The following is a 20,715-nucleotide window of genomic DNA, read 5'->3' as shown; positions in this document are numbered from 1 at the left end:
GGTCTCAAAGTGGTAGAAAGTATATGGGGCGGAAATAAATTTGCTTGATGATAAGCAGATTTTCCATTAAAATCCTCCAAAAAGTAGTTCCAAAGATGGCAGAAGAGCCTTTTACACTTTGTAGTCACTTTTAATTAGCCGAGCTTGGTAGGAAAATCGCCTGCCGTTGACGATCACACAGTTAGATGATCCAAGTGCAGTAGCCATCTCAGCCACAGGGTCCAGCTCGTGTGGATGCCTGCGTTCTGTGTCATCAGATTTCTGAATTGGAATTTAAACATTAGTCCACAGGCAGTTTTTTATTTGTTTTAAATCGAAAATATGTGACCCTCCTTTATGTACCTATAAATGATCTTTTTACAGATTTCTGAACAGCATACATAAAGTTAATATCATTTATGTTTTTGGTATTTGTTACTCTGATACAGTTCTGTGCCTAATCCAGAGCTTCTTACACAATAAGGTGTCTATAGTATTTCTTAAGTTTATGAATGGCCCAGTAACCAAGGTATGCTGGAGTACACTGCTGGAGCACTAGGGCAGAATTTATCGGATGGAATCATTTCCCTGTCTGACATGCTTCCTAAGCACATAGCTGTGGGGTTGCCAGCTCTGGACTTTATTCAATTTCTGGCTTCCATGTTAGCAGAGAAGATGAGGATCGGAGGGAGATCAAGCAGGGAAAAAATAGTAAATTTACATGGAGTAAAAAGAATCAAGTCTTTTTACTGCTAATATCAGAGTATGGGGTACCTTCCTCCCCGACTCCAAAGTTGTCAGATGGTTGGGCTCTCAGAAGTGGTTCGTGTGTGTGTGTTGAGAGGGAGGGTTAATTTTGAGCAAGTCTGTTTACATCAGTGAGCTTCCCTGATAGCTCAGTTGGTAAAGAATCCGCCTGCAATGCAGGAGACCCTGGTTCGATTCCTATGTCAGGAAGATCCGCTGAAGACAGGATAGGCTACCCACCCCAGTATACTTAGACTTCCCTTGTGGCTCAGCTCAAGACATGGAGAAGCTGAGGGACATTCAGCAGATGAAGCAAACTCAGTTTCGAAGAACGGTTGGAGGAACTGGAAATATTTCAAAATACAAAATAAAACATGGGACTTTAGAATTGTAAGACCACTTTGTGACCAAATCCTCTTCTAGATGAGAAAGCCAAATCTCAAAACATTTCAGTTGGCCAGATTTCAGTAGCACCCAGCTCTTTAAGATTATGCCCTCCCTCATTTAGGGGTATCTTTTTATCTTTTAAGTATATTATTGCAAGAGAATAGTAAAGTTTTTTAAAATTATTTCCATACTTTTGGCAAAAATTTTTAAATAAAAGAATGAGTTTGCTTTTTCATTAAATCTTAAAGTCTTGAGAAATCTCAAGTCTCAAAGGGAATCATTGACATAATAAAGAGAGTAGACTGCTGCTTAAGGAAGTAAGAGGCCTGCATTGTGGTTCCAGCCAGTCCACTAACTCTTTAACCCCAGGTATTGAAAGGAGTATGGTCTCTTCTTAGTCTTCTTCCCCTACACACTTGAACCTTCTCTCAGTCCCAGAGGTGTAACTAACTCCTCTAAGGTCTCTGTATTTGGGGGGAAAACAAGAAGGCAAGCTTGGCCCTCCTGAGTTTTGACCAATTGCTTCCTCCCACTTGATTAATAATAAAGTTCACAAGTATTAAAACATCATAATATTCTGGAGATCTGCAGTTTTGAGTCTGAGATAGCATCATGTTGAAGAATTTTGTCTTTAAAAAATTAAATTTTTAGCTTTAGCTTTTGAGTCATTTTGATTTCTCAAAAGTTATCCAGGGAAATGATTCCTTCAGACCACAGAAGTACTGATTCATGTACTTCTTCCGGTAAACAGTTATGCTTTCAGAAGGACGTAGTAAATAGAGCCTCACCACCTGCCGTCCTTCATTTCCAGTCTCCGTGATCTGTGGGCATGGCTCAAAAACTCCAGTGTTCCATGCACACACAGAAATTGAGTATTTTGCTGAGATTGGTGAAGATGAGATTCTAGGAGATTATTTATATAAAAACAAGTAAGACATGAGGACGGACTTGAGATCTTGAACATTTTTATTTCTGGAAAAAGTATAGTACTCTTCCTTCCTGAAACCAAACCGTACATTGTGTGGAATAAATGGTCTTTTATGTGAGCGACATAGATGCTGTTGACTTAGTATATTCAATCCATCAAAGTAGATTTCATTAAAAAAATTAAATTCTGTTCATTAGTCACCTTAAAAGACAAGAAATGAATCTTCAGTATACATTTTACCTACCAGGAGGGGAGAAGAAAAGAAAAAAAACAAAAACATGCTCTAATTTACTATCTGGGAAGCAGCGCTCCTTCAGTTTTATGTTGCAATTGTTCTTTTATTTCAGAGTGATCTCTTACCAAACCTTGCCAAGAAACATGCCAAGCCACAGAGCGCCAGTCATGGCCCGCTACCCCGAAGGCTACAGAACCCTCCCGAGAAACAGCAAGACCAGGCCGGAGAGCATCTGCAGCGTCACGCCCTCTGCCCACGACAAGGCAGCGGGACCCGGAGCCGAGGAGAAGCGGCGGTCCATGCGGGACGACACCATGTGGCAGTTGTATGAGTGGCAGCAGCGCCAGTTTTACAGCAGGCAGGGCACCCTCCCTCGCCACAGCACCCTGACCAGCCCTAAAACCATGGCCAGCATCTCTGACCAGACAATGCACTCCATCCCCACGTCACCCTCCCACGGCTCCATCGCCGCCTATCAGGGCTTCTCCCCTCAGCGGACCTACAGGTCGGAAGTGTCTTCGCCGATTCAAAGGGGAGACGTGACCATCGACCGCAGGGACGTGACCGTCGACCGCAGGGACGTCACCATCGACCGCAGGGACGTCACCATCGACCGCAGGCACCGGGCCCATCATCCCAAGGTGAGGCATCTGCTCGTCCAGGGTTCATTGCTCCTCTGAGGACGCTGCGGTTCCTTCTGGTTGTTTAGTCTCTTAGTCATGTCCAACTCTCGTGACCCCATGGACTGTAGCCCACCAGGCTCCTCTGTCCATAGCATTTCCCAGGCAAGGGTATTGGAGTAGGTTGCCATTTCCTCCTCCAGGAGATCTTCCCAGCCCAGGGAATGAACCTACATCTCCTGCATTGGCAGGCGGGTTCTCTGCCACTGAGCCAGGCGAGAAGCCTTTCACTTCTATTAATAGTACACTGCTCTTTCTTGGGAATGCCAGAGACAAGATAATGGGGAGGAGGCAGGCAAAACCAGCTTTTTTGTTTGTTTGTTTTAAAAATTAAGGAGGCATCTTCTGTAATGTCAGACTCTCATGTATAAAACCTAAGCTTGCAGGGCTGCTTCTCTCAGGAGCAGCTCTTTGGAACGGATACATTATGTATTCCTCTCTGCTGGAGAGTGGCTCTTATTGGCTTTCCCTGTAGGTTAAGACCACATGCATTTGGATTGACCCTATGCACACTTGCAAATTCTACTCTGCCTCTTGTAGCACAACTACAGTCTTCTGTCAGGCTCTTCATGTTCTTTGCTAAGATAAAAGTGTAATCCTTATCTTCTAATCACCAGCTGAAGATACAGCATACTGAAATACCTCCTCAGGTACCCAATTGCATATTAAGGTAACACCACTTACTGGTATATATACTTTTTTGGGGGGGGCCATGCCACGCAGCTTGTGGGATCTTAGTTCCCCTACCAGAGATCAAATCCATGCCCTCGGCAGTGATGTGCAGATCAAATCCTAATCACTGGTCTGACAGGGAATTCTCCATATATATATTTTTTTTAATTAAGGTATAGAGACCATGCTTTAATGCATATATTAAGTTGGTTTAGGGGCTTCCCAAGTGGTAAAGAATCTACCTGCCAATGCAAGAGACATAAGAGACAGGGGTTCAGTCCCTGGGTCAGGAAGATCCTCTGGAGAAGGAAATGGCTACCCACTCCAGTGTTCTTGCCTGGAGAATCCCATGGACAGAGGATTCTGGTGGGCTACAGTTCATGAGGTCACAAAGAGTCGGAAACATCTTAGCCAGTAAACAGACAGCAGCAGCAGCCAAGTTGGTTCAAGTCTTGCTTAGTAGATTATTTGAAGTGAAATTGGGGCACCTTGCATCGATCAGCTTTTCACAATTCTGAAGCAAAATCATTTTGATTAGTCACTGTGTTTGCAATCGAATCCTAATGTCTGTCCTAAAGTGAAAAGGAATCTTTCTTTCCCTTTCTTTGAATTCTAAAGAGCCTCTCGCTTTATGCTATTTTGAAAAGTGCCTTTTCTTGTCCTTGTGATGGGCTGACTCCTTCAGTTACATCATTGCATAAAGCATTCGCTTGATTTTTCCATAAATAAGCATTGTTAGGAATTAATAAGTCAATCAGAAAGTTTCTTTCGAAAGAAGCTTTAGTTCGTCTCACCAAAAAAAGGCTCACTTTGAACGTCCCTGTAACAGAGTTCAGTGTTTTGACACTTCGTACTTCCGAAGGCTAATAAAAATTATTAACAATATTCAAAAGAAATCTGATCAAATGCAAATTATTAGTGCGTGGTTGAACAGTGTTCTCATGGTCAAAATTGATCATCTGTTTCCATAGCATATATGAGATGCGGGTGTGCTGTCGAGCCAGTTTTCCCAGTCAGCTAACATCTGGTCCTCCTGCAAATCTTCTCCAATGTTGCCAAGTTTTCTTTGTAACCGTCCTGTCATCTTCCTTGATGTGATCCGTGGTTCTCAAAGTAGGGTTCATGGACCCTTAGGGAGTACCTGGGATTACCCGAAGGTACCCATGAGCCTTTCAGGGAGTCTCTGATAAGCTCAGAACTGTTTTTGTAATAATAAGGTATTGTTGACTGTGTTGTCATTTCCTACCAGTGCGAAAACACTAAAAAGTGGGTTAAAGCCCTAGCACCTTAGCCTGAATCAAGGCAATGGCTCAGATTGTGTGAGTGGTCATTGTAATATTTCACTGTCACAGATTTGCTGTAAAAATAAAGGAGCAATCTCACTCAATCCCTGGCATGAAACAGTAAAAGATAACTGTGTTCAGTCTTGACTATTCATTCCATAGTGTTTGTGTGATGAAATGGGAAATGTACTTAAAGCATGTCTATTGATGCCCAAGTACTAATGGTTGTCTCAGAGAAAAACACTTGCATGCTTATTTGAGTTGCAAGCTACACTAGCTCCTTTTTTTTTTTCTCTCCAGGCTCTAATGTTTTGTTTTGTGTTTATTTATTTCTGGCTTTGCTGACTCTTCACTGCTCCACTCAGGCGCTCTCTACTTGGGGCGAGCAGAGGGGACTCCTCTCCACTTGCGGTGCTCATTGTGGTGGCTTCTCTTGTTGTGGAGCACAGGCTCCAGGACCCAGGCTTCAGTAGCTGTGGCACGCGGGCTTTAGCTGCCTCGCAGCACGTAGGATCTTCCCAGACCAGGGAGCAAACCTGTGTCTCATACATTGGCAGGCAGATTCTCAACCACTGGACCACCAGGGAAGTCCAGCCTCTAAGTTTTTATTAGCAAGAGTTTTCAAAAACAAACATTCATGCTAGTGTGGGGGTTGAAAGAGGGAGAAGAGGAAAGGGCAGGGAAGAGGAATTCCGCCCTACTGGTAATAAAGCTCCCAAGTTCATCTCATCATAGTCCCCCAGAGACACACAGTCCATAAAAACCATGAACCACTTCTTCAAAATGACCTTGTTCCAGTGGGTGCTAGATTGGGCTATGATCAGGTTCTTGAGATCCCTGCTGGTGTCAGCAGCCCTGTGTTTAAGGCGGACCTTCTTCCCTAGATGGTCATTGCAGCCAACCTCGATCATCCTGGCTGGAGCTTGAATCGCCTAGAACCAGCTGATGCCACAGCCTCATCACTGGGGCGCAGAGCCTGACACATACACATATATATATGTGTATATATATATAAAACACCGTTTTTACTTGAAAGGACAAATGACAAACTAGAGTTGTTCAGACTTGGTGTTTGACGGACACTTCCAGAGTGGAATGTTAGCCTGCCACTCCAAGGAGGGCAGCCCACGGTACTTGTCACCAATGACACCACTTGAGCTTTCAAGCAAAAATTAGAATTTGGGGAATCTTGTACCTGCTTCTTTGAGCTTGACAGCTTTCTGGTGCTTAAAGATCAGCAATGGTATTAACAGATAGGAGCTGCTCATCTCATATAGTGAAAAACAAGTGCCAGCCATTGGAACATCTGCGTATATCACTGAGCCAGTATTTCCCACCTGACCTGTGTTTGATGTCACAAAACCATGAATGGGTAAAAGGTTCATTTGAAATGTGGACATGTGCAAATATCAAAAAAAAACTATTCAAGTTCTCTTCCCTTTTCCAAATAACTGTATCGAAGATGGATTTTCTTCATGTACTTCCCCTAAAAGAGATTAACACAACAGATTGAATACAGAAGCAGATAGGAAAATCTAGCCAGACATTAAAGAGATTTGCAAAACTGTAAAAGAATACCACTCTTGTCACAAAAATCTTCTTTTAATGACAGAAAGAGGGCTTCCCGGGTGGTGCTGATGGTACCCAGCCAACCCACCTGCCAGTGCAGTAGACATAAGAGATGTGAGTTTGATCCCTAGGTCGGGAAGATCCCCTGGAGGAGGGCATGGCAACCCACTGCAGTATTCTTGCCTGGAGAAACCCATGGACAGAGGAATCTGACGGGCTACAGTCCATAAGGATCTCATGGAGTCAGACACAACTGAAGTGACTTAGCAACCATGCAAGGCCATATAGGGATCCTGAGACCAATACGTTTAAGAAACGCTGAGCCAAATGACTATATAGAAGTATTCTGTCAATCAGAGTGTGTATTAGTCCTGAAGCTTTAGTATCTGTCTTCTTTCATAAGCACTAGTAGCAGTTTTAAATGGCATTTTATAATACAGTTTTCATCACTGACATTGACCACACAATTTATACCGTACCTTTATCTTCCTAGCACATGTACGTGCCTGACAGGAGGTCAATGCCAGCTGGCCTCACTTTACAGTCTGTTAGTCCCCAGAGCCTCCAAGGCAAAACGGTGAGTACGATATCTTTATTTACCATATCATGTGTTATTTATGTGCTGCACATGATAGCATGTATCTGACACAGCTTTTAAGCTTGAGTTTTCAGAGAGATGCCTCTCAGAGAAAAACCATTACCAGTTTTGTGGAAGAGATGCTCAGTGGTAGAGTTTGCAACCATGCAGCCGCAACAGTGTCTGGCTGATTCCTTTTCCCTAAATGTCTGCCTTGGTATAAGATGCTGTTTTCCACATTTACTGAAGAACCTGGGAGGGTTTCTTTACTTCGTTGAATGTTAGTTTCCTCTTCCTTAAAACAGACGTTGGAGTGGTTCATTAGGGGAACAAATCCAGTAAGAAATGCTGTGTGTGTAGTCAAACTGCAGGCCTGGTAAGTTTCTCTGGTGAATTTTGATGTAGATTAACTACTTTAGAGCAGAAAAGAAACTGATTTACATATTTATACAGAGAGACTGTCCCAGATCCTAGGTTCAAGCAAGTGCTTACTGTGAACAGTTCATAGTCAGTGTTATTTCCATTCAAATTGAGAAGGAGTTATGTTCCCAGAGCACTGTTGCTCTTCAAATTAGAAAGAAAAGATAACTTCTCAAAATTTCATTGCATTCTTCTATCAGGGGAGCTGTGCTTTAATACTAGTGTTTAGTCTCAGTTTCTATGAAGATGAGGACCATATAATTGTCCATTATTTAAAGTCCTTCTGTAACAATCAAATTCATCTTACATGTATTTCTCAAACATTTTTTATTTCATCTCTTACATGCTGAGATATAAGGAAGATTTCCTGGTTTTAAAATACTTGTGTTTTATTTATTAAAGGCTATGGGTTCTATATTCTTCTCTAAAACTAGGGAATTTCAATTTGGAATTTTTAAATATTGTTGATCTGATGGACATTAATAAGCTCACACTAAGTATCCTGTTATGAGCATTCCTCTTCTCCCTTGCTCCCTCTAGTGGCTGTTTAGGATAAAATTTATGTTCACTGCCTCCTGGAGGAGTCCACTGTGCCTCTTTTTATTTTGCCTTAAATCTAAATATCTGGCAAATTTGTTGGAATCTTTCATCCTTTTGAAAATCTCTTTAACTCCATAAATAGTAAGCCAGAGTTTTAAGGTTTTTTCTTTTAGTATTTCTGTCCAATACCACTCTGGGTCTTAGACTGCTAATCCCTTACTCCACCCACCCTCCCCTCTCTCTGACAAGATCTCTAGAGCTTGGGGATATAGTGACATAAGATATGGACTTTCCCACAGCCATGAGATGACAGCATGTAGCTGGCATCCGAGCAAAGGCAGTTCTTTGTTTTCTGTTAAGAAATGTCTGCTTTAAGTTACACGCACACACGTTCTTTAATAGAAGAGGCTGTTGTCTCACCTGCATAGGTACCCACTTTTATCCTGAGGATCCAGTAGTAATGATGGTTTCCTTTTGACATCTTTTTCCACCTGAAAGCAGTAACTTTTAACATAACTTCAAATAACAGTTAAAATTGATTTGTAACAGATACAGGGTACTACACATAAAGTAGATAAGCAACAAGGATTACTGTATAACATAGGGAACTATATTCAGTGTCTTGTAATAAGCTATAATGGAAAATAATCCAAATATATATATATAACTGAATCACCTTGCAGTATACCTGAAACTATCATAATACTGCAAATCAGCTATACCTCTTAAAAAATTATTTGTGTCTCTAAAAATTTTTTTATATGGAAGATAAAGAGCAATAGCAAAGAAACAGAACAGAACAGAGCGGGTGTGGTACTGTGGTGCTGGCAAAGCAAGTCAGTCTTGGGAACAATTTTTGGCTTGGACGTTTTCAGGGCACATTGCAACCCTTAAGTGAAGAGAGTCTCCCTGTGGGCTCTGTGTGGTTTTTAATCATAACAAAGCTCAGAAAAAAACACTGAACACTGTTTTATGGCCTATAACACTGTCAATGACCACACTTTGCTGCATTTCTAATGAAGAAGAATACATCAGATCAACCTGTTAAGGAATTTTTATCTACATTTGAAAGCTGATTTCCCGTCAGGGATCAGAATAACCAGTCAGGAACCGAAAGGTTCTGTGCTGTCCTCCGAGCTTTCTACATGTAGTGAATATATATATATATTTCCTTTTAAAAAATTTTGGTCTTTTGGTTAATACTAAATATCCTGTGAAAACACTAACAGTGACATTTAAAAATGTGGCTGGGAAGCAATTAATAGATCCCAGATGCTAACTGAGCGTAATGATGTGAAGATGTCATCCATGTTTTATGTGAATTTTATTTCTTTGCATGTACGTTCTAGTCTCTAAAATAGAGTGTTGGGCATGCGGGTATTGTTCGACTGCTGTAAAAGTCTTAGGTACCGTTTTTAAACATCTCATGAAAATATTTTTTAAAATTATAGCTCTCATGTACAAACTTTTTTTTTTTTTGGCATTATGCTTTTTTATCCTTAATGTATGAATAGTCTCTCATGAGTTCTGAGAAAATGCCTGAATATACTGTTGCTTTGCTGTACCTTACCAAGTAACACTGTTCCTTCTATTTCTCTAGATATCTATGCATTTATGTAGAACCTATCATCATAGTGCCTAGGCGCTATGTTTGATGTCAGCCGTAAGAGGAAACTTGCCAAGAAATCTTGGTTTAATATCTGTCACTTAAGACCACAATTAATCTGTTTTCCACTGTTTGGACTCTTAAATTGTACTCCTTCAGCCAGAGGAGCTTACACTGCTGCTCATAAAGCTGAGACGGCAGCAGGCGGAGCTGAGTAGTATCCGGGAGCACACTTTAGCACAGCTTATGCAGCTCAAACTCGAGGCCCACAGCCCAAAGGTCAGCCCTGGAGCCGTGTGTCTGTGTGTCTGCTCTCGTCACTCACTCTGAGCCGCTCATCGTCAGTCGGTCCGACCTGCGTCACCCCCATGAGCACGAGCCATCCTACCATTGCAGGACCTCCTATTGACCCTTTGAGAACTCCTTTGGTCATACCTTATCAATGTGGGCTGAGTACAGTTCTTCTTAGCCTTCCCTCTACGCGCTCACCCACCAAGTTTTGGCTGTGAGCAAGGAAAGGCAAACAAGACTTCAGAATAGCTTTGTCATCCACCAAACACCGCAACTCCGGTGAACCGGATTGAAGAGTCCCGTCATTTCCCATAAAGTAACCAGTGGAGAATTGATCATCTTTCTAATAATGCTGCCTTTTCATTGCCAAAGATCAATTTCCTTGTGTTCTCGATTTTCAAAATGAACACACGGAAACATTTCTCAAAGGGTTTAATAGTCTCTGGTTATAAACATCCCAAGACGTAGTCCTCTATTGCAGAAAAGAATTAATTTGTAAAGTTTCTAACATGGAGTCTGCTAAAGCCATTTGAAGGATTTTTCTGCTTGCTGTTTCAGCTTATATGCATGTCTACGTAATTTCTTACAGAACTAAGTGTGATTTTTTTTATAGTAATGGAATACGTCATCTGTACCATTTATGGGGTGGGGGGGGCATGTGTGAAAGTTGTTGTGTATTGTGACATAATAGGTGGTGGCAGATGACCTGTTTTTCCTGTTTCAAAACTGACTTTTTCATGAATTCCGCACCCTCTTTCTCTGTCGCTTTGTTCTTGATTGACGTCTACTAGAATGAAATCCTTTCACATCACCTTCAAAGGAACACCATATATTTGGATCATCAGGTGGGATTTGAAGAATTTTTCTTTCTTATCGTACCTCACATTTTAATGTTTTAAGTGTAGTACAATTTTCCATCTACTCGGATATTTCAGACAGTTTGGGTTAATAGCGTGACAGTGGCAGGCTGATAAGAAATCCTTCACCAGGGGAATTCAGGAATACCATAATAACCAGGATAGAAAGGACAGCTGTGGAGATGAGGCAGGATACAAAGGCCAGGTCTCTGGGAGTTGAGAGCCTGGACTCACTAGATTTCCGTATTCTTACCCCAAGAAAACTTGTACTTACTGGCTTACATCAGCTTGGAGGTGACCTCATTTAAGAAATAAACACCCAGCTGCGAATGCCTTTTTGGAAGGCTAAGAGGAGACCGGTGTGGTGGGCTCTGTATTCCCAAAAGGGAGGATAAGGATGGGTGAAATGCGTGAAGATATCATGTTATTGTTCACCATTTCCTCCCGGTGTCGGTTTGACCGAGAGTTGCATTCTCTCGGTGGTGGGAGTGAGTGTGGTTGGTTAAGGTGAATGTTGAAAAGTGGAGGTTCATAAACAAGGGCTGACACTCCTAAATGTTGGTGTTTATGAAATTCCCTGTTAATATTTAATTTGATGAGAATTTTCAAAATGTTCTTAAATAAAAATTTCTTCTAGTGAATTTTTTTTCCATACAAGTAAACCTAAACCTTGCTTTAGCTTGTTTTCGAAATGTTTAAACTTGAATATTTCATCAAGTGAAAGAAGTTACTGTAGAAAGTGTTATAAGAAATTATTTACATATTTATATTTGCCCTGTCCTGTTTGAAACAAAATAATAATGCACTGCTTTAAATTAGTTCTATTTAAGGAGGGATTTTGCATTAGGATAACCCTTGGAAAGACCTTCAGTCATATTTCTTTTAATTTTTGAAAGAAATACACTTTTGTTAATATATAACTTATTTTCCCACAAAATATTTTCATCTTAGTTTTGCCCATCAGAATGGTTTAAAAATCAGCATTTCATGAATCCAAATTTCTATCTTCACTCCAGAAACTGGTGTTATTAAATTTAACCACAGTGTATATTATATATGCTATCAGTAATAAAGACATGTTTGCCAACAAAATAGTAAGATAAATCTTCCCTTAAAATTCCACACTGCCAGAAAGCTTCTAACATACATGGGAAATAACTGTCTTAGAAGCTCCTTTGTATATAAATCTAATGATAGTTCTGAAAAACAGTGGGATTCACAAAATTGAGGGTTAAAAACAGTGATATAAATGTGAATCTGAAGTTATCTAGAATCTCTGGAAATAAACCTAATGATTTATTAATTTACTGTGTACCTCATCAAGTCAAATCTGCTATTGCAGACCCACAGAACTTAAGCAACTTTTGGGAAAGGGCAGGTAAATATATGGAAATACACACTTTTGCACAAATGCCTCTCCTCATCCTCTTTCCCAGGTCGAGCTGCTTCTTCCCTTGGCTTCAGTGGCCTAGATCTGGCTGAGGCTCAGTTGCCGTCCTTTGCTCTCTTGGCATGCCCTGCCAAGCCTTTCCTGATGTGCCATGCTGACAGTCCTACAGGTGGCTTCTAAAATCTCAGCTTTTTAGACACAAGCCCCTGGTAGTCCGGTGGTTAAGACTTCACCTTCCAATGCAGGGGGTATGGGTTCAATCCCTCGTCAGCAAGCTAAGATCCCACAGGCCTCTTGGCCAAAAAACAAAACAAAACAAAACAAAACAGGATAAACAACAGGAGCAATATTATAACTAATTCAATGAACACTTTAAAATGGTCCACATCAAAAAATGCAAAGAAGATGGAAAAGGCCAGGAAGTGGGCTCTCCCCTCCACAGTGTGGAGGGAACATGACCCTGCCCACACAGTGGTTTTGGCAGATGGAAATGATTGCAGACTTCTAGCCTCCAGAAATGTAAAAGAATAGTGTGTGTTGTTTTTTAATGAATTAATTAATTAAAATTGAACTTTCAACTTTGTATCCCATCCTCTCTGTACTCTCAGCATGTCAGCAGAGCTTTTCCAGGGATTCACCTTTTTCTTAAGATTAGATCCTGAAATAGCTGTCTGATTCCACTTTTAAAATTTATGTGATAGTGAAAAGAATTGCCGAGTTTGATTGTTGATGACTTGCAATGACTATTTCTGAGGGCAAAAATTGGGCCATTTTTTTGGTAATAGAAAGTATATATAAAAACATGGTGAGGGCTTTGCCCAGAAACTCAGATGTGCCCAAGTGTGTATATTGTTAAGGGTTCCTAAAGGAAAATCTCTCTTTAAATAAATCTGAAAAATTTATGGTTTCAAGTAATTGGATATGATATAAATGAAATATTTATTTTTGAATGGTCCTATATTTTATTTATATCACTAGCAAGATTATTAAGTTATGTAGAAAGGTTATTAAGTTATATAGAAAGAATTCTTGGTAATTTTAATTTTAATGAAATTTTTGAGCTCAAACATTTCCAGCTTTTAATCTTATTACTGCCAGTAGCCAATTTTAGATGACCAGGTAAATTTTTATAGGCATTATTGGTTACCTGGGTTTATAAACTAATTCACCAGTTTTATATGATTGTAAATTTGAAAGATTTTAAAACCTTAGCGTCAGAGGCTCTGGTCACAATTTACAGACTATATATCATACCAAGAGAATATGTACTAATTGATACTCTTTCAAACACTTGTTCTGCTTGCTCAAATAAATCATCAGAATAACCTAAGGCCAATTTTTAATTGATTTAAATTCTCTTAATCCCTATCATTATTCATGAAAAATAGAACCAAAGTGTAGTCTCTAAAGTGCTTCTAGGTAAATTCATTCCTAATATTATAACAAATAAAAATACCTTATCTAAAATTCTAAAAATTTACATATTAAATTGTCAACCCCAAACTGTTAACTTCTGGTGCCATATCACCATTATGAAGACAAGTCATTTACTGGATTGTTTTTTAAAATAACAAAAACTGTATTAATTATATGGTAGAATTTTCTTCTGCTTTCTGTTTTACTTTGAAGTACACTATCACAGTTTGCTTATGTTTTTATCGCCGAGTTAGTAGACTGTTCAAAGTCTATATTTATTAAGATGAGCCTAGGTTTATTTGTCATTTTTATGAATTTTTAGATATCAAAGCCCTAATGTATAATCTGTGAACAGACAATAATCCCAACTAGATACTTTATGTACCTCATCCAGGTTCTATTTAGAAAATGAATAAATACATAATGTATCAGTAACTCATTTTCTTCTCATTTAACTTAGTTATCACTGAACATTAGAGAAACTTTTGGTTACAATTTAAGTGAAACTTGACAGTTTCATCCTAAAATACATCTATAGAATGGATTTGACATTGGCTTTTCCACTGTTTATTTCTCTACCTACCAAAATATGGGGGTGGGGGTGTGGGGGGAGGGGGCGAGGAAAGCCATAAGTACCTCTTGCAATGACCTCTACTTGCCAGGAAGTTGGAAGTAAATTCGAGACTATCAGCAACTGTAATGATATCTTCTCTTGAAGAGTTCTTTGACAGTGAGGGAAAAGAGACTTTCTTGATATATTTTCCTTTTTTCTCAGAACGGGACAAATTGAGCTTGCATTTTAGAACTATGCCTTTGAACCTTTATTTGATGATTAGGAGTTCCTGATGTTTTCACAGAGCCAGATGTACATCATCTCTTTGAAGCCAGAGTAACAGGTTTCCACTGAAGCTTACTGTATGTAGTCAACCTTCTGCTTGTCAGCTGGAGTGTATGTCTGCTTCACCAGGCCTTACAAGGGTGTAGGGACTTCATTTTCTTCATCTTGTCCCTTTCAAGGATTCCTTCCCTTGTCTAGTTCTTGCCTCCTGTCTCATGGGCAAGGACTGGTTGGACTGAGCCCAGGAGTGAAGCTGGGGTTGTAGAAACTAGAGTAGGAGCTGGGGAGAGGGAACTAGGCAAGACCTTTGTGGATGAAGAGGTGGAGCAAGAGCTGGTGCTTATTGCTCAGTCATGATGGGAGGAGGAATAGGACTGGGGAAGTTAGGACGTGTTGCCATCCCTTCCTCTGTCTTCTTCCCCTTTGCTTCTTTCTTCCTCACTTGCTGTTTCCTTCTCTTTCTTTTGGTGATTGAAGAGCAGTTATGAGGGAGTTTCTGCCAGTTTTCCATGTAGGCCATGGTAACAGAAAATGAAACGCTTAAGAACTGAGATGAAGAGATAACGTAGGTAGGAGTGGACCAGAAGAATCTAGAGGGTTGGAGAAGCGCTTCACAGACCTTTTGCAAGCACGCTGCCCGCTGGTGGGTGACCTTGAGCCTATACCAGCCCTCTTTCCCCACCTCCTCCCCCCAGCACTCCCGTGGCCAGCCTCCCCGTTTTAGAAAACCTGAGAGAATAAATGGAGCTTGACTCCTACAGAGGCATGCTTTGCTTGTGTCGGTATTGTAGCAGATGATTTTTCATTTTTTAAACATGAAATGGTAACATCGAATGTGCTTTCACAAATGACCTTTAAAATTATGACATTCCGCCCTTACCCCTCTCCCTTCAAGAGTCATTATAGTTAATTGCATCAGAAATATCTTCATGAAACCGGAAAGGAAGGGACAGCCACACCTGTGTTGAAGATTGCCTATTCCTAGTGTGCTCAAAAGTTCTTCATGAAAAGAAATAGGACTCTGCTAGTCATTTTCTAACATTCATTTGCCCTTACCCAGCTGGAGCTGTCTCCTCCCCACCTGGAACAGAACTAAATCATTTCTGAATTTAGCATCAAATAGTATATTCTTTAACACCAGATGGCTAAACCTTATCCTCAGATTTTCATGGAAAAGCTGGAAATGTCTCATGAAAAACCAGTTCGCCAAAGTACAGAAAAAGAAAAATATAAGTCATGAATACCTGTGGTGTTCTTGTTGCATGAAAATGTTTAAGGTTTGCAAGGCAAAAGCTCAGTCTTTCTTTTTTAAACAATTTATTTGTTTTTGGCTGTGCTGGGTCTTTGCTGCCGTGGCGGCTTTTCTCCAGTTGCAGTGGCTTTTCTCCAGTTGCAGTGCGGGCCGGGGGCTGGTGGTTACTCTCTGGTAGCAGCGTGGGGACTCCAGTAGCCGTGGCTCCTGGGCTCTAGAATAGTCTCAGTTGCTGTGGTGCACAGGCTTAGTTGCTTTGTGGCATGTGGGATCTTCCCGGATGGACCAGGGATCGAACCCCGTGTCTCCTGCATTGGCAGGCAGATTCTTTACCACTGAGCCAGCAGGGAACCCCTCAATCCTTCTTTTATCGGGATTTTTTTTTTTTTTTTTTTTTTTTTTGCTTTTTAAGTATGATCAAATGCTTATGAGGAAGAAAGAGTCTTATTATACTAACTGTCGCGGTCTGGGTGTGGGTTGGAAAAGCATTTCCAGACACGAGACAGAATGAGAGGGAAATAAAGTTTATTAGAATGGGAGATGCTGTTAGGACAGTGGGCCAACTCAAGGGAAAACTGACACTGAACAGGGGTCCTTATACCTAGGGTACAAAGAGTGGGCTAGGGGTCTTGTGGGTCATTTACTGATTGGATGAGGCACATATACTGGATGGAGGGAAGAGCAAAGCAAATACCTTCTCCCAGGTAGGAAGGGAGACAGGTTATACTGCTCAGGAGGACTTGAAATCCATTAATAGATACAACATGGGGGAGGGAACGATGATAAGGGTCTGGTTTTTCCATTCCTGCATTCCAAGACCCTCCTTTGTTTTATCTGCTCTTTTGTCCTTGGGTCACCACACTAACCTCTAAAACATGTGGAAGAGTACATTGAAGTTTCTAAAATGCAAAAGTTTGGTAGTAGCATTCAGGTTATATAATGTAGCTCTTTTATAAATACTAATATTTTGTGATGCGTGCACCAAAACTGCTAGTGACTTTTGGAAGAAGTCTGACACCCTATTATTAGTTGCCGTGGACATCCCTCATCTGCATGCTTTCTATGTCCTTTCAAGAAACCACAAAAGCAGGAACTCTGACCACTTCTAAACACATTTATGCCAAGGGAAATGCAAAAACTGGGTGTATGTAATTGGTACTGAAACCATTCAAGGTAAAAAAATCTCAGAGTACTTTCTAGCATTTTGTTCTTTGTGTTCATGAAAAACAGCTTCCCTAAAAGGGAAGAAATGCTAACAAGATGACTGAAAAGATTCTTGATGGCTTTCATTGTTGGCCATTCAGCACCTTTATTCCATTGAGCTATTAAGTAAGTTCTGATTTTCTCTAATATTTGAAGGGATCCTAGAGCTTCTATTTTTAGGGGTGATTGAAAGCTCCAGGGGGTAATGTTTCTAGGGGATATAGAAAAGGCATTTGGAAAAAGCAAGCTAAGGACACTGGAAAATTGAAAATACCTTATTTAGCACATACCGACGCAAATTAATTACGTGGTGTAGAATATCAGTATTTTCTTGTGCCTTGCTGTTCAGAGCAGTCCTCTCTCTCACATACCCCATTTCTCTTTTTTTTCTCTTCCTATCTCTCCCTTCCTCTGCATATTTGATCATAGTAGTGGTAGGGAGAGGGAGATGTCACCGAGGAATATCTTAACCAGGATATGACCTCATAATCAGTTCAGTCTTTCAGTCATGTCTGACTCTCTCCAACCCCATGGACTGCAACACGCCAGGCCTCCCTGTCCATCATCAACTCCCAGAGTTTACTCAAATTCATATCCATTGAGTCGGTGATGCCATCCAACCATCTCATCCTCTGTCATTCCCTTCTCCCGCCTTCAGTCTTTCCCAGCCTCAGGGTCTTTTCAAATGAGTCAGTTCTTTGCATCAGGTGGCCAAAGTATTGGAGTTTCAGCTTCAGCACCAGTCTTTCCAATGAATATTCAGGACTGATTTCCTTTAGGATGGACTCTTAATGGCAGAATATAAATAAATGGACAGTGTGTAGATTAGAATTTAGAATATGGAAGTGTATGTGTGTCAAAACGCTGACCTCTCAGCCTATCTGATGCTTCCCCATCATTATCACGGTTCTCCTGTTTCTTACAGTGATGGATCTGTCCCTATTTGCTGTTTTTACCCATCTCAACCCTAATTTTATGGAAGTGCCCAGTGTCTTGGTGTCCTCTCATCTGAACATTCATCTACTCAGTGTTTTACTAGGTGTCTGTTACTTTTTGTCTCTAGCCCCTGGATTTCTCCTAGAAAGCAGAGCCTGTGATGTTGGCTTCCTTGATGTGGGCTTGTTTGCAGGAAGTTTTACTTCTGAGAAGTAATCCCAAGGTACAGGAGTAAAGAGAGTGAGGCGGGAAGGTGCAGATAGCTTATCAACTGCCAGAAGCAACTCAGGCCTCTTCTGATACTTGTTGACAAACAGATAGAAATCCTGTGGACTTACCAGCTGACCTAGAGAAGACGGCAGCATTTGTATTCGCTCCCATCCTTCACTGACCAAAGTTGCCCCTTGAGACCAGTTCTTGGGTACACTGAGGTTATGCATACATGAGCGCCCGGAGATTCTCGTAACACACAGCGAGGGCTGAAACAAGAGACATGGAGAGGGGGCACAAAGGATGTCTAAAACACCTCTCCCTGCAGTCACCATTGTGTAGTTGTAGTTGATCAAAGAAATCTCCATTTGGAAGCTCTGCCTTCGGTACATCTCCTGTGTGTCCAAAATTAAGGCTGTCATCTTGATCCCTCAATTCTCTGACCAAAAAAAAAACCTGAGAGCAGAAATGGTTCAAAACACTGGTCCCCTTTAACCCGGTTGATGTCACAGCGTTTGTCAAACATATCATCCTCAGGGAAGAGCTTGATGGACTTGAGAAGGATCAGGACCTTAGCTTTCGCTCTTTGCTTAGACATAGAACTTGAAGTGATTAAGTCCCCAAGAGAACAGAGGAAAGTCTTCGCCAGCTATGGCTGGAGCAGCCTCTCCCAACCTGGTGGGTGAAAAGGAAGGCAATTAGTAGGCTACCTGAAAGGACCCCTGGAGTTGTATTCTACCAGCTCATATTAAAGCTAAAAATACCTTGAAACTGGAGTTAAAAGTGCTTTAAAAACACTTGACTGAAAATGGTTCTGTATGGTTCTGCCCTACTATCCAAACAGATTGTACTTTAACTGATACATAGTATCTGCATGGTTTTGAGTGCGGATCATAAATGCCACCAAAACATGTTACACCTACTGAGCTCCTCAGTACCATTTAGTCGCCAAATCCCAGCTGTACTTAAACCTGCCACATTGTCTTTCAGCTAACTCAGGAAACTTCAAGCTCCTGGTTCCCCACATAATTAAATCTCTTTTTGGTGTGTCACTCAGGCCCTCATTTCATCATAAACAACTCCTCCCCCGTAAACCCTTTTCTCCAGTGACTCATCGTTTCTCAGATGCGGTGGAAGCACCCCATTCTCTTTACCATGCACCTGTCCAGCATCTGTCCATCCTAATAGCTTGTATCACTCCACAGTGTCAAAGTTCTGACACATTCGTGTCCCACCTGCCTCTCATACCCTCCTCGGCAATGTGTGGCCAGTTACTCTTATCCCCATTCAATCAGGTTGAAATGACTTGTCCAAAATCACAAAGCTAGGATGAATACCTTGTATTAATGAATTTTCTTTCTTTTTTAAAATCTATTTTACTTACTTCAAAATCAGTAGAGTTGTTCTTGTACCTAAAATAGTTCTGTTTCAGGTTGCTGATCTTTGTTACCTGACAAGTATCAGCTCCTGGTTATATAACTGGTTATTTTCCCATCTACCAAGGTAAATTCAGCTTTCACAGTATCTTAAGTTGCTCAGTCATGTCCGACTCTTTGCGACCCTGTGGACTGTACTACAGCCCACCAGGCTCCTCCGTCCGTGGGATTCTCCAGGCAAGAATACTGGAGTGGGTTGCCATTTCCTTCTCCAGGGGATCTTCTGAACCCAGGTCTCCCGTATTAGAGGCAAACGCTTTAACCTCTGAGCCACCAGAGAAGGCTTCCCTGGTGTCTCAGATGGTAAAGCGTCTGCCTGCAATGCGGGAGACGTGGGTTCAATCCCTGGGTTGGGAAGATCTCCTGGAGAAGGAAACGGCAATCCACTCCAGTACTCTTGCCTGGAGAATCCCATGGACGGAGGAGCCTGATGGGCTACAGTCCAAAGAGTCGGATTCGACTGAGCGACTTCACAGTATCTTAATGATGTATAATTAGTTTTATAAAGATAAAAGGTTTAATTTTAAAGATTCTTCTCCAAATAAATTGCTATTAGTAAGCTTTAGTTTAATAAAACTGTAGTATTTCTATATGTATCTCTATATGTTTTGGAGAAGAAAATGGCAATTCACTCCACTATTCTTGCCTGGAAAATACCATGGACTGAGGAGCCTGGCAGGCTACAGGCCATGGGGTCACAAGAGTCAGACACAACTTCTCAAGGACTACCACCACCACCACCAAGACAGGAAAATGAAAACAGTAGTTCCCCACTCCTCCTAAAATGCATAATACAGTTCCACGATTTATTTACAAAAGCTAATATTTTATAACCCAATTATTGTGGCTCTTTTTTTCTTCTATCTTTTTTTTTTTTTTTTTCCAGTAAGTTCATTCAGCAGAGATTTATGGAGCTCAATGTCAGGCAGGATGTTAGAGCTTATAAGGTAGAATTGTAAATGGTTTTCAAAGCTCAGGAAGGAAATAAACTTGAGCATAAATGCCAAAATCTCTTCTGGGATCAACCTAAGGATGTGATTATGTAGTTAAAACATAAGCTGATAAATCTTTGAATTAATGGTAGGAATTCTGTTAGTGCCAACTTTAACTCAATAGGAATGCGATTGTTGTTAATAAAGCCCAGATCCTGTATCTAGAGGATATTTTAATTTTGATTTAAAGCTCAAATATATTTTAGAATAGATTTACCCATTGGCCAAAATAAATACTTTTTTTTTTCCCTAACAGAAATGATGTAAGATT

At 40.8% G+C, this 20,715-nt stretch overlaps 1 protein-coding gene and 1 pseudogene across 6 annotated transcripts in view; one reads left to right on the top strand and one right to left on the bottom strand.

Moving 5' to 3' along the window:
* Positions 1–20,715, top strand: part of PLEKHA5 (pleckstrin homology domain containing A5) — a 260,333-nt gene that overhangs the window by 180,737 nt on the left and 58,881 nt on the right. For 4 of the 6 annotated variants that reach the window (XM_018048414.1, XM_018048416.1, XM_018048417.1 and 1 more), the window contains 4 exons: positions 2,389–2,917; positions 6,974–7,057; positions 9,783–9,902; positions 10,706–10,759. In XM_018048414.1, the coding sequence (XP_017903903.1) occupies positions 2,389–2,917; positions 6,974–7,057; positions 9,783–9,902; positions 10,706–10,759 (787 nt within the window). The remainder of the gene's footprint in view (positions 1–2,388; positions 2,918–6,973; positions 7,058–9,782; positions 9,903–10,705; positions 10,760–20,715) is intronic. The other 2 variants (XM_018048419.1, XM_018048418.1) reach the window with 1 other exon arrangement.
* On the bottom strand, positions 5,585–5,980 carry LOC102169265 (annotated as a pseudogene).

Source organism: Capra hircus, chromosome 5, assembly GCF_001704415.2.
Source record: "Capra hircus breed San Clemente chromosome 5, ASM170441v1, whole genome shotgun sequence".
NCBI classification, from domain to species: domain Eukaryota; kingdom Metazoa; phylum Chordata; class Mammalia; order Artiodactyla; family Bovidae; genus Capra; species Capra hircus.
The sequence above is the reverse complement of the archived record's forward strand: the minus strand, read 5'-3'. Positions and strand labels throughout refer to the sequence as shown.